The 12,178-nt window shown below is 56.8% G+C and overlaps 1 protein-coding gene across 4 annotated transcripts; it reads right to left on the bottom strand.

The window, feature by feature from the left end:
- Window positions 1–934: 934 nt before the first annotated feature.
- On the bottom strand, window positions 935–11,731 carry PROC (protein C, inactivator of coagulation factors Va and VIIIa). 4 transcript variants are annotated; one of them, XM_019022853.3, is made up of 9 exons: window positions 11,665–11,731; window positions 10,142–10,228; window positions 8,712–8,878; window positions 7,221–7,245; window positions 6,991–7,128; window positions 6,754–6,888; window positions 3,974–4,116; window positions 2,979–3,096; window positions 936–1,848 (listed from the first exon to the last, which is right to left on the bottom strand). In XM_019022853.3, the coding sequence occupies exons 1-9, from the start codon at window positions 11,708–11,710 to the stop codon at window positions 1,259–1,261; spliced, it is 1,449 nt and encodes a 482-aa protein (XP_018878398.1). In that variant the 5' UTR covers window positions 11,711–11,731; the 3' UTR covers window positions 936–1,258. The 4 variants fall into 4 exon arrangements, with proteins under 4 accessions (XP_018878397.1, XP_018878398.1, XP_055236639.1 ...); XM_004032515.3 differs by having other exon boundaries at window positions 937–1,848; window positions 10,142–10,232; XM_019022852.3 differs by having other exon boundaries at window positions 935–1,848; window positions 6,754–7,128.
- Window positions 11,732–12,178: the final 447 nt, after the last annotated feature.

Here is a 12,178-nt window from a genome sequence, read left to right as displayed (position 1 = left end):
TCAAGGCCTCAGAACCAGGGGAGCTGATAGCAGGATCCTCAGTACAGGGCTAATGGCTGGAGAATCTGGAGGGCCACTGGTGTAAGTCTCAGAGTCCAAAGGCCTGAGAACCCGGAAATGATGTCCAAGGGCAGGAGAAGGGTGTCCCAGCTCTAGGAGAGACAGATAATTCACCTGTCCTCTGCCTTTTTATTCTGTCTGGGTCCCCAGCTGATTGGATGGTGCCTGCCCACACTGAGGGCGGATCTTCCCCACATAGCCCACCGACTCAGTGGCCCATCTCCTCCAGAACATCTCACAGACACACCCAGAAATCATGCTTCGCCAGCCATCTGGGTATCCCTTCATCCAGTCAAATCGACACCTAAAATTAACCATCACACTCAGAGAGGAGAAAAAGACTTGCCTGAGGCCACACACAGAGCTAGACTAATTTTGGGCTTTAGATGAATTTTCTCAGCTTTATCTCACCACCATTTCTTTTCATCATGTACTTCATGATTTCAAATCAGAGCATCCTTGACTTATTTCTGTCTCATCCAATTAGGCCTATCAGGCCAGGTTAAGCCAGAGCCTCTTTCTTACTGCTGTTCATGATGGTGTAACATTGTTCTTAAACAGCTTCCCCCGCGACACTGTGAGCTCATTCTGGGCTGAACCAACACTTTCTGGGTCTCTGGCTGCTTCCCTACAGAGCTAATAGTGGCCTCCACACCGAGCACCTGTCCTCCAGGACAGTGGAGAACAGAAAAAAGCACCTGGGTTTTGGAGTTAGACCTAGATTTGAATCCTGGCTCCACCATGTAAACCTTTCAGACCCCTTAGTTTCCTCCTCTGTGATATGAGCTAAACATGTCTACCTCATAGCTGGGCTAGCTGGAAAGCTGGTCAAGCCTCACCTTCAGCATCCCCGGCTTGCACAGGCTCTTCCCAAAGCCCTGGAAAAGGCTCTAGCAGCTTCGTGGTTGTGTTTTTTATTCTTTTTCATAAACAGAGTATCCCCCTCAACACACACAGCTTTAGACCCCGCAAAACTTGGATCTGCTCCTCCCCACCCCACAGAGTTGCTCTAGGAGTTAAGATTCTATTCATAAGGCATGTGACATACAATAGGTGCTCAGTAAATGTTACTTCCCTCCAGAAGAGCCCAAAAGAGGGATGGAAGGACAGACAGAACAGCAGGCCGGTGTGCTAGTTACATGTCCCTTTAATGTCCCATCCATTGCCACGCAAAAGCCCAGCTCCACAGGGAGGGTCACTAAGGTGCCCAGCTCTTCCGGGGGGCTTCCTTGTCTCTGATGTGCCCGTGGATCCAGTCGAGGTAGCGGCTGACTTTGGTGTAAACGCCGTAGTTGTGAAGGAGCCCGCAGCCCTCACCCCAGCTCACCAGGCCCACCAGGAACCAGGTGCCGTGGAAGGAGGCGACCATGGGCCCCCCACTGTCGCCCTCGCAGGCATCCTGCCGGTCCCCGAGGATGCCCGCACACAGCATGTTCTCAGACACCATGTTGCTCATGACCTCGCTGCACTCATTGTGCGGGACCACGGGAATCTTGATGAAGTTGAGGACGAAGGTGCGGTTTCTCTTGGCCTCCTTCTCTCGGCTGCTGTGGTAGCCCCAGCCCGTCACGAGGGTCTCCTGGCCGGCCTGATTGAGCTCGCGCTCTGCAAGGCCGCTGTCCGGGAGGCAGATGGGCACTATGGTCTGCGAGAGGGTGGCGGGCTGGGCCAGGTGCAGCAGTGCGATGTCATTGTCGGTGGTGCTCTTGCTGTAGTTGGGGTGGACGAAGACCTCCTTGATGTCCAGGTCCAGCTCCCACTTCTCCCAGCGCCGCAGGTCATACTCTCCTGCAGGGCAGAGGGCACAGTCAGAGTGGGCTGCGGGGAGCCTCTCCCCAGTGGCACTTTCCTGAGGCCCACCCACTGCTGTGCCCCTGCAGGCCTGGGCAGAGGGCCTGAAGAAGGTTCACCCGGAGACTGTGCACCCACACGTCCCAGGCACTGGCGCGGAGCCACCTGTCTATGCTGTGGAACCCTATCAACGGTGACTTTTCCTGCCAGAAGGAGTGGCCAACAGGTGTCAATCCCAAAGGGGCAGGATGCTGGTTGGTTTTCAGGAGTCATGGAGCCGTGAGACCAGAGAAGGAATGGGCAGCAGGGAAGCCCGAGACCCCTGGAAACCCCAGACACAGACCAGAGCCACAAAGGAACGTGGAGCAAAGGTAGCTGGAGAGACCCCAGGGGCAGTGAGACCCAGAGAGGAGGACCCCCAGAACACGGCACTGCCAGGGAGGACAGGGCCGGGTCCCACCTGAGAGAGAAGGTCCTCTCGGTCCAGACTGATGGTTCCCTGGGAAGAGCAGCTGGGAATTCTAAGCCAAGCCCCACGGGGGGCCACTGGCCATAGATTATGCTGTAGGAAATGTGAATTTGGCCTTTCTCAATATGCTTTTCCTTCTTTTTGGCATAAAGAGTTGAGCCAGACCCCCCTCCAGAAATTGCCATAGGGCCAATGCATAGGTGCCCCCAGCCTGCTAGGGAAGCAGCTTGTGGCTTTGGCAGACGCTAGGGCTGCCTCTGTACAGCTCCATCCCTGTCAGTCTGTGGGAGGCACAGCCCTGAGGCCAGGCCTTGCTGGTCTCTGCACCCAAGGGTGCTGAGGCCCACACAGAGCCTGCTCCACATGAGTGGGAGTGGAGAGGTGAAGGTCTGTGTAGCCCCTCACAAACGTGTGTGTGCAGGTACCTGTGCCCAGATTCGAAGAGGGCACCAGAGAACCCCCTACTGCAAAATACTAGGTGTACAGGGGTGGGCAGGGTGGGGGCACATAGGCCTCTTCCCCCCAAACACCTTCTGTGGAGTTCAAGAAGCCTCTTGCTTAAGCACCTGGGGAGCGGGGTCCCCCAAACCTGAACGGCCTGCCTGGTCCCCCTACCCAGGCCTCTGGCAGCCCCCTTCTGCCTGGCTCCAGCCCATACCAAGCCTGACAAGGAGCTTCTTGGACTCATCCATGCAGTGGGCCGCTGTCAGCACCCAGGAGGGGTGGATGAGCACTGCCCCGCAGGCCAGCTTCTTCTTAGAGTCCAGCAGGACCACCTGGAATGGGGTGGGATGATGACATCACAGGGCTGCCTCCTGACAGCCTCCAGTCCAGGGCACCTGGGTTTCATATGCACTTTCCTGGGTTCCCTGGTCATATGGGCATAGGCTTAGGCCCTTTCTGGCATTTTCTATTTTTGCCCATTTTACAGTGTCAGCCTGTCCCAGGGTGTCTTCCTGCCTTTGCCCATGCTGTTCCTGCACTGTTCATACTGTTTCAGTCACCCTCAGCCACACCCAATGTCGCCCAGCGAGCTCCTCTCATCCTTAGAGGCTTGGCCAGGCCTTGTGTCTTCCAGGAAGACTTTGTGGCTCCCAGGCTGCCTGGATGTTCCCCTTGGGCCTCCCTCAGCCCCTATCTTGAAGGGCCGTCCTGGCTGTGGTCCCACTGGGCTGCCCGGTCTTTGGGGTCCTGACCCTTGCAGAGTCTGAGTCCCCAGGGCAAATACCCCCACTTGTTGGTTCCTGTCTCCCCCATGCCTGGCAGAGAGGGGAACCTAGTAAGTGTCAGTTCCCATGTGGAGGCTGGAGGGGTACTCAGGCCCGGCCCTCCCTCCTAGCCCTCTCCCATCAGCAGGGCTTCTGCCTAAAATCCCGCCAGCAGAGCAGTGTCTTTCCAGCTCTTTTTAGAAACTGTAACCCTCCCTCCTGCAGACCCCTCCATGCCCCCATGCCCCTCCCCTCACCCACCCTGGCTGCTCCTCTCCCCTCAGGTTGCATCCATCTTTCCCTGAAGCATCCCCCACCTTCATCATCCCCCAAAAGCAATGGCAGTGCTTCCCTCTCGGTTTCTGCACCCTGAGCATAGCTGCCAGGATGGACTCAGTGATCCCGGACCCAGCACGTGAGCAGCCAGTGCTGCCTTGCCTCCCACCTGCCAGGGGCTGTCTCCCCGCCTGGTCATCTTCCCATCAATGAGCCGCGGATCTACTTGGTCTTCTTGGTCTTCCGTGTCTCGTTTCAGGTGACTGCGCTTCTTCTCCATCCGCTTCCAGGGCCTCCCACAAGGGAACTTCACTGAGGTAGGCAGAGGTGGTGAGGGGCCTGCCAGGCACTCCTCCCGAGACTGCCCTCCTGTCTTGGTCCTCCTCCAGCCTGTGGGCCACTTTGCCACAGTGCAGGGTTCAAGGAACCAATGATACTTAGACCACTCCATTAATATTAGCTATAAACCCCCTCCAGTCAGCCAGTCAGTCAGTCAGTCAGTCAGTCAACAAACAGTGCCACTGAATGGCAAGAGTCAGACCAGGCAGCATCACCCACTGGCTGTGTGTCCTTACATAGGTTGTTAAACTTCTTGAAGGCTCATTGTACCCCAGGGCTGTTGGGGGTAATCCCTGAGATACAAATTACAAACCCCCTTCAGTCAGTCAGTCAGTCAACAAACAGTACCACCCAATGGCAAGAGTCAGGCCAGGCAGCATCGCCCACTGCCTGTGTCTCCTTACATAGGTGGTTAAACTTCTTAAAAGCTCATTGTACCCCAGGGCTGTTGGGGGTGATCCCTGGGATTAGTAAGGTCTCATAATGGGATGCTGCTGAGCTCCTCACAGAGGAAAGGAATTATAGGGAGAAGGAGGTGAGCATTCTTGGAGAGCTCCTACAGTAGGCATGGCATGTTTGTGAGGCCTCCCTGCCAAGAAGAGAGCGCATACTCCATGGAGAACTGAGGGCTGGAAGGTCAGCCCGACTCTGCTCAAAATGGGCCTTGAATGCCCAGTCCAGATATCTAGACTTAAAAGAGCAATGGGACGTCGTCAGCAGGGGAGCTGCATCATAACAAAAGAATGGAAAGGGCACAACAGCAACAATTCCAGAAGCTGACAGCAGATGGATGGACACAGTAACTGACTTGGCAGACTGGAAAGCAAAAATCTCAGCCCGTGATGGGGGCGCCCAGAAGCTGAAGGACTGGACCATGGAACCATAGGAGGCTGTGGGGCTTCCAGGAAGGCAGTGCAGGTGGGAGGGCATGTTGAGAGTTTGTAAGAGAAACTGCGAAAGCCCTCCTCACTGGCTTGACTCCCCTCTCCCTGCCTGCAGAAGGTGAACCAGAGGCTCTGACTAGGGACTTCAGGCCTCGCTTCAGGAAGGAGTGGTGCTCTTAGCTGACCACAGGGAGTCATGCAAATGTCCACAGCCTGCACAGGCACCAGCTCCCCTGCCCCACCCTGCTTTGAGGGGCCGAACACCATGGGTGAGCGTCTTCCATCCTCCAAGAGCTTGGAGGAGTCCTCTTAGAAAGCAACCTAAAAGGAAAGCCCTCACAATCTGGGGTTCTGCCAATGGCAGGGCCTTCCCATGGCCTTGCAGGAAACCCACAGGCCAACAGGCCCACCAGGCATTTCTTTGCAGCTTCCTGGAAATATCTAATTATTTCAAAATAAAAAGTTAAATTTTTAGATCTTTTTTTACTTTTTTTAAAAATAGAGACAGGGTCTCACTGTGTTGCCCAGGCTAGTCTCAAACTCCCAAGCTCAAGCAATCCTCCCACCTCAGCCTCTCAAAGTGCTGGAATTATAGGTCTGAGCTACTGAGCCTGGCCAAAAATTTTTTTCTGCAGAAGAATTGAATTATAAAGTTGTAGACAGTTCCCTGAAAGAGGCTGGGCGCGGTGGCTCACGCCTGTAATCCCAGCACTTTAGGAGGCCAAGGCAGGTGGATCACCTGAGGTCAGGAGTTCAAGACCAGCTTGACCAACACGGAGAAACCCCTTCTCTACTAAAAACACAAAATTAGCTGGGCGTGGTGGCGCATGCCTGTAATCCCAGCTACTCGGGAGGCTGCGGCAGGAGAATCGCTTGAATCCAGGAGGCGGAGGTTGTGGTGAGCTGAGATCACGTCATTGCACTCCAGCCTGGGACAACAAGAGTGAAACTCCATCTCAAAAAAAAGAAAGTTCCCTGAAAGAAAACACAAAGTCAAAGAGATGGGAAATAGAAGAGACAATAAAACTAGAGGAAAGAGGTCTGAATAATGGGAGGTCCAGAAAGAGAAAATAGAGGAAATAAAGGGGAGATTGTAGAAGAAATAGGTGATAAATGTCCCTAGAGGCAGAAGATAGGAATTTCCACATTAAAAGCGTCCACCTTTTAATGAAAATGAATGAAAAAAGGACCCATGCCAAGGAACAGCATGCTGAAATGTAAGAGTTGTAAAACTCTGATTTTTAAAGTTTCATACATATATAAATTTGATTAAAATGCATAAAAAGGAAAATATAGAAGAAGGCAGAATCGGGATTCTGTTCTCTCCTCAAGGAAGCAAGGGGGTAAAGAGGCAAATGCGATGCACGCCGGACAACGTCAGAGAAAAACGCAGCCAGGCTACATGGAGGAGGACGCTGCACCCCTGGCCCCAGATACGCTCAGACTGGGGAGCGGAGCCACCACTGAGCTCGCGCTCCAGGAGGTGGCCCCAGGTGCGCAGGGGCGCCCGGAGGAAGGCGGGGACGCCAGGAAGAAAGGAAGCAGGGAAAGCGGAGGGCGCCCCCAGCTCCCGGGCTGATTGCGCTAACAGTGGCCCCGGTGTTGGGGCGCGTCTGCCGCTGCCCCAAGGCTCAACTCTGTTCCTCGCTCCCTCCCTAGAAACCCTCCTGAGCCCCCCGCGCCGCGCCCAGCGTGATTCCTGGGCGATGTATTGGGGGCTTCTCACCTGCGGGCTGACACTGCAGGAGGTCGTCCCCCAGCTTGTAGCCAGGCGCACAGCTACAGCGCCGCCAGCCCACCTCTTCTAGGCAGTAATGCGTGCAGCCGCCGTTGTCCAGCGAGCAATTGAGGAAGCTCACCTCTGCGGGCAGGGGAGGGCGCGGGCAGCTGGCGCTGGTGCCGCGCCCCCAACCCGGCCCCAGCCCCGCCCCGCCGCCCGCCCGCGCCCCCCTCTCCCCCTCACCGCGCTGGCAGAAGCGGCCCTCCCAGCCGCTGCGGCAGTCGCAGCTGAAGCTGCCGATGCCGTCGATGCACGTGCCGTGCCCGCAGCACAGGCTGGCGCACGGGTGCTCCAAGGGCAAGACCAAGCACTGGTCACCGTCTGCGACACAAGGCGGGGTGGGGGGTCAGCGGCCAGAGACCCCGAGGGGCGCGGGCGCCGGTAGTCCAGCCGGGGATCTAGAACGCACTCACCGACGTGCTTGGACCAGAAGGCCAGCTGCGGAGAGAGCGGGCAGCGTCAGGCGCCTGCAGCCGGTGTGCGGAGGGGGCGCGCCCGGGTGGGGCAGGGCAGCGGGTGAGCGGGCAGGGGAGGGGAGGGCTTCCAGACAAACAGGGATCGACGCCCGATGGTCGTTGGCTGCTAGGAGCTGGTGCTCCCTGCCCCTCCCCCGCCCTCCAGCGCCACCAGCCCGCGCCCAGCCTCCATCCCACGTCCCTGGAGCAACACCCTCTCCCCATGCAGTTGCAGTGCTGCTCTCGCGACTGTCCGCTCCCACAGCAGCCTCTGGCATGCAAGGGACCCGAATCCCTCACCAAGTCACTCGGCCTCCTTCCAGTCCCATCACTCCCTCTGCCTGCGGGCTTTGGGGGACCCCTGAGCATCCCGCCTTTCCCTAAGCCAGTGTTCTTCAGAGTTGGGAGGATGGGGGCAGAGGGTCTGCGTTCCTAACCAGGTACCAGGGTTGCTGCTGCGGCGGCTGCTGCTGGTCCGGGACCACCCAGCCCACGTTGAGACCCACGGCCTGTGCCTGATGCCTGCTCCATCAGAGAGGCCAGCCAAGGCCTGCTGGGGCTGAGAGACCATGGGTGAGGTGGGAGCACGGTGGGGACTTGATGTGATCAGATATGTGCCTGCAGAAAGTCACTGTGGCGTCTGCCAGGGAGGCCACTGGGGAAAGAGGTGGTGGGGATGGAGGTCCAGATGGGGGTCCAGTCAAGGAGGTGGAGGCTGAGGGCAAGAGAGGGTGCAGGCCAGAGGGTCTCCTGCCCTGAAAGCCTCCACTGGAAAGCATCCCTGGATGCCTTGGAAGGGGGCCCAGGCCGCGCACAATTTTCAGGTCCTAGTGGCTGAAGCGATCCCCAGGGACAGAGCGGGTCTGAGCCTTGTCTCAGGAAGCCAGCCCCGTTACCAAGCTCACCCTACTACCTAGGGCCACGTCCACAGGGCTCTGGGGGCTCCAAAGGACTCTGACCCTTAGACAAATAGGACACAGACCCTGTCTTCCGACCCCCTGAACAATCAGATTTTCTCCCTTTGATGTGAGGCACAGAGTGAGCGATTTTATGTGGACAGAAGTGAGTTTCGGTCACACACACACCCTGATCAGCAGAGGCATGGGTGGAAGCAGGGTGGTCTTTAGGTCCCCTCTTTGTGAGGTGGGACGGGGAGGCAGTGGTGCTCAGCGGTGGCTGGAGGGTGGACTGAACCACCTACACTGTGGCTGGTGGGAGTCCCCACCTAGGGTCGCCCCACACTCTTTCCTGGAGCTTCTTCCTGAATTCTGTTTCTTGCGTCACATGTGCCTGGCCGACATCATAGGGCCAGCATCCTAATCGCTCCACTCAGCCACCCCCACAACTCCTAAGAGGGCCTCAGCATTGAGTCCCCACCTGCTCCTCCAGGCCCCTGCTGGTTGCCATCTCGCCCCTGAGCCTCCTCCTCTGGACCCATGGTGGCCTTACTGTGTCATCCACATTTTGGAAAATTTCCTTGGCCTCCTCGAAGTCACAGATCTCCTCTATGCACTCCCGCTCCAGGCTGCTGTGACGGAGCTCCTCCAGGAAGGAGTTGGCACGTTTGCGGATCCGCAGCACCTGATGGGCACGCTCGCTGCTGGAGAACACTGAGTCTGGTTTTGGAGGGAGGGGGAGCTCACCTTGGTGGAGGGGCCTAAGAGGGACTGGGGCCATGAGGGGGTCTGAGGAAGCAGAGCTGGGAGAGCCTGGGAAGGTCTTGTCTCCGCCCCCTCAAGACTCATTCTAATTCTAGGTCATGGCTTGGCGCAGGGGTCCTCTGCTCTTTTCCTCCCCAGGAAGCAGATGGCAGTTGGAGGACGAAGCCTTGCTCTGAGATGGACAGGCCTCCCTGTGAACCCCACCCCGATCTCTCTGTGACCTTGAGCCAGTGTCTTTACCTTTCTAAGGTTCAATTTACTCATCCAAAAACATGGGGATGAGACTGTCACGTAAAACATCCAATACAGTCCCTGGCCCAGAGATAAGCACTCAAGCCCTGGCTGCTGCTGTAAAGGCTGCCAAGTTAAATCATCTCACTCTTCTGCCAGTACACCACGTGCAGCCCCATCTTGACACATCCCCCCAGTCTTCCTCTCCTCCCCCAACCAAGTATTCCCCATGCTTCTCCCCTTGGGCAGGGACACCTGGAGGATAGACAGACCTATCACCCAGGAAGGGTCCCCAGGTGTCTCCTGGGCTCTGTGAAGTGTCTGTCTTGGGTGCAGGGCACAGGAGGGAGAGATCAAGTTGGGGGTGTGAGCAAGAAGGGATGGAGGGAAAGGCATCCTAGAGGAGGGTATGCCTGAGCTGAGGGCACCTTGGGAAAGGGTGGAGGTGCAGGTCCCAAGCAGATAAACAGCTCTATAAAGGCACAAATGAAACCAACAGCCTGGTGTGGCTCTAGGGGCCCGTGTGTCCTGCGGACCTCCCCAAGAATCATGACCTCCTCCCGTTGGCTGTGGAGACCAGGAAAGGGGTTGGGGCAGGGCAGCCGTGAGGCCAGTGTGCATTTGAGTAGGGGAGGCTGTGCTGGATTGTGTGGGTGGTAGCCTGGGCCTGGGGTCTTCACAGTTGAGGGAGTGAGTGGGTGGAGAGGGAAGGCCCAGGGGACTCTGTGACCATCCCCGTGTGGAGGAGGGAGCTTTAGGAGGTCATCGCGGGGCTCCCTGCCATCACGCATGCCTGCCCTGGCAGCCCCTGTGTGGCACTCTGGCAGCTGGCCTACCTGGAACTTGTCAGTTGATTCCTGCCATTCCCATCTGCCCCTCACCTCACCCAGGGCTCAGAGAGATGGTGGAAGCTGTGAAGGCCTGGGCAGATGCCCACCAGGGCCTTGAGGGCACAAGAGTCCTGGGGTAGGGGTGGGGTGGCCTTACCAAGAGGAGCTGGTGTGCCGGAAATTCCCCAGGTGGCCACGAACAGCAGGAGGCTTGTGAGCCGCCACATTCTGGAGGCGCTGGCACCTGTCTGAGGAGGACTTCTGAGCTCCGGGCAGTGCCTACCCCCGCTGCTGCTCTGCCTGCACCCCCAGGTGGAAGCGGAATGAAAGGGCTGTCCCTGTGTGCTGGCCGTCAGGTCGGAAGCTGGGATTGAGGGTCCTTGTTCGCTAGAGACATAGCCAGCCTCAGAAGGCCTCGGCTGCCCACTGTACGTGGGGCTGAGCTCACAATGCCTGCCTAGAAAGCAGCTCCAGAATGCGGTGGAGAGGGTGCCAGGATGTTTGTGTCCTCCCTGGGGACAGTGGGGTGGCTGCCTCTGCCGGTCTGATGACTGGGCTGAGAATATTAGCTAACGTTGATTGGACACTCATGGTGTCTTTCAAACAATTTTTACAGGATTCACAGGGCAGGCCATGAAGCCAGACTGCACGGTGCAAATTCCAGCTCCAGCACTTACTGGAGGGCAATGTTGGGCAAGATGCTTAACTGCTCCATGCCTCAGTTTCCTCATTTGTAAAATGGATGGAATAACGTGGTGTATTTGTGCCTTAAAGGGTGTTGTGAGAATTAAAGGAGTTAGTCCACGTAAAGCTCTCAAAACAGGCTTTGCACATAGCTCATGCTCAGTAAACATGAGATATTATGACTTCAGTTAAGGCTCACAACCACCCAGGAGGTAGCTATTAATGCTGTCAACCCCATTTCATAGAGGGGGAAACTGAGACTCGGAGGAGTTAAGTGGTTTATTAAAAATCCAACCCTCGCTGGTCTCCGTTGATTGCACAGGGAAGTCACCAACCCAGGGGATCGATCAGATTCTGTCCCCCATCCTCCAGGAGTAGGGTCTCACACCATCAGTACACTGCAGGCACCAGACTCGGAAGACTGAGGCAAGGTCCTGGGTCTCCATGTTTACATCCATGCATTACTCGCAGAGCCAGGACTCAAGGCCAGGCCTGTGTGGTTTTAGGCCTGGAAATTCAACCCCTGCCCCAAACCACCAGGTGCCCCAAAAGGCCACAGAGATAGCCCTGGTGGCCAGAGATCAAGGAACCCTCCCCAGTGGATAGGCCACGTGGCCCTCTGCACACCCTGCCGGACCCTGCTCTCCATTCTTGCCGACTCCCTCTGAGGCCGCTTCTGAGATTTGTTCAAATCCGACACCCCGAAAGGTGGAAGTGGGGTGGGGAGAATGGAGGGTCCTGGGCTCCAAACTGTCTGTTGGAATGGCCCTGGGCCCTGGGGACCCTTGGCCTGGAAAGAGGGAGGCGCATGGCAAAGGGACCTGGGACTGTGGCTGCCAGGCCTGGCCTGTGGAGGGCCTTGTGTCCTTTTACCCCAAGCTCAGGCTTGTCGAGCACCCTGGCTGGAGATTCAACCCTCATCACCACCTAGCTCTCTTCTCCCGGGGGCAGCCCTCCCTCCACACCCCTCATAGACCTGCCTGGAGGGGGACTCACAGGGGCGGGTCGTGGAGATACTGCAAGTTCGCCGTCCTGCCGCCATGACAGCCTGGAGTTCGAGTTAATCCATAACCACAAATATTTGCTTGGCCCTCAGCACTGAGGCCTCCCTCTCCATAGACAAACAGTGGCACTAGCACTCCTGGTCCTAGCTCAGCACGGCTTGGTCTGCCCGAAGCCCACCTCTGCCCACCAAGGATGCCGTCCAGCAGGGAGGGAGGTGAGGGCCAAACCCTTGACAGATGTGGTCTCATTTTAGCCCCATAGTGGCTGGCTGAGGGAGGAACGTTGTCCCTGTTTTTCAGATGGGGACATTTTTACCCAGAGATATTATAGTTTGCCCAAGATCAGCACAACAGGTAATATTCCATATTTCATCAAATCTAAAATACCATTAATTATAAGAAGCACGTATTTATGTGCCACCATACAAGAAAAAAGACGCTGTCCCAATGACATGCCATCCCAATTTCTGATACATAAAATCATAAGAAGATGCTCCTTTTTGGGT

Source organism: Gorilla gorilla, chromosome 11, assembly GCF_029281585.2.
Source record: "Gorilla gorilla gorilla isolate KB3781 chromosome 11, NHGRI_mGorGor1-v2.1_pri, whole genome shotgun sequence".
Taxonomy (NCBI): Eukaryota; Metazoa; Chordata; class Mammalia; order Primates; family Hominidae; genus Gorilla; species Gorilla gorilla.
Note: the sequence above shows the minus strand (reverse complement) of the source record. Positions and strands in the feature narration are given on the sequence as shown.

Excerpts from the sequence above, each read along its gene's own strand:
- PROC (XM_019022852.3), bottom strand. The coding sequence starts at position 11,710 with ATGGCGGCAGGACGGCGAACTTGCAGTATCTCCACGACCCGCCCCT. Across the intron at positions 8,879-10,141 it reads CGGCACACCAGCTCCTCTTG|ACTCAGTGTTCTCCAGCAGC; the intron begins GTAAGGCCACCC and ends CTCCAAAACCAG. Across the intron at positions 3,097-3,973 it reads GGGGAGACAGCCCCTGGCAG|GTGGTCCTGCTGGACTCTAA; the intron begins GTGGGAGGCAAG and ends ACCCCATTCCAG.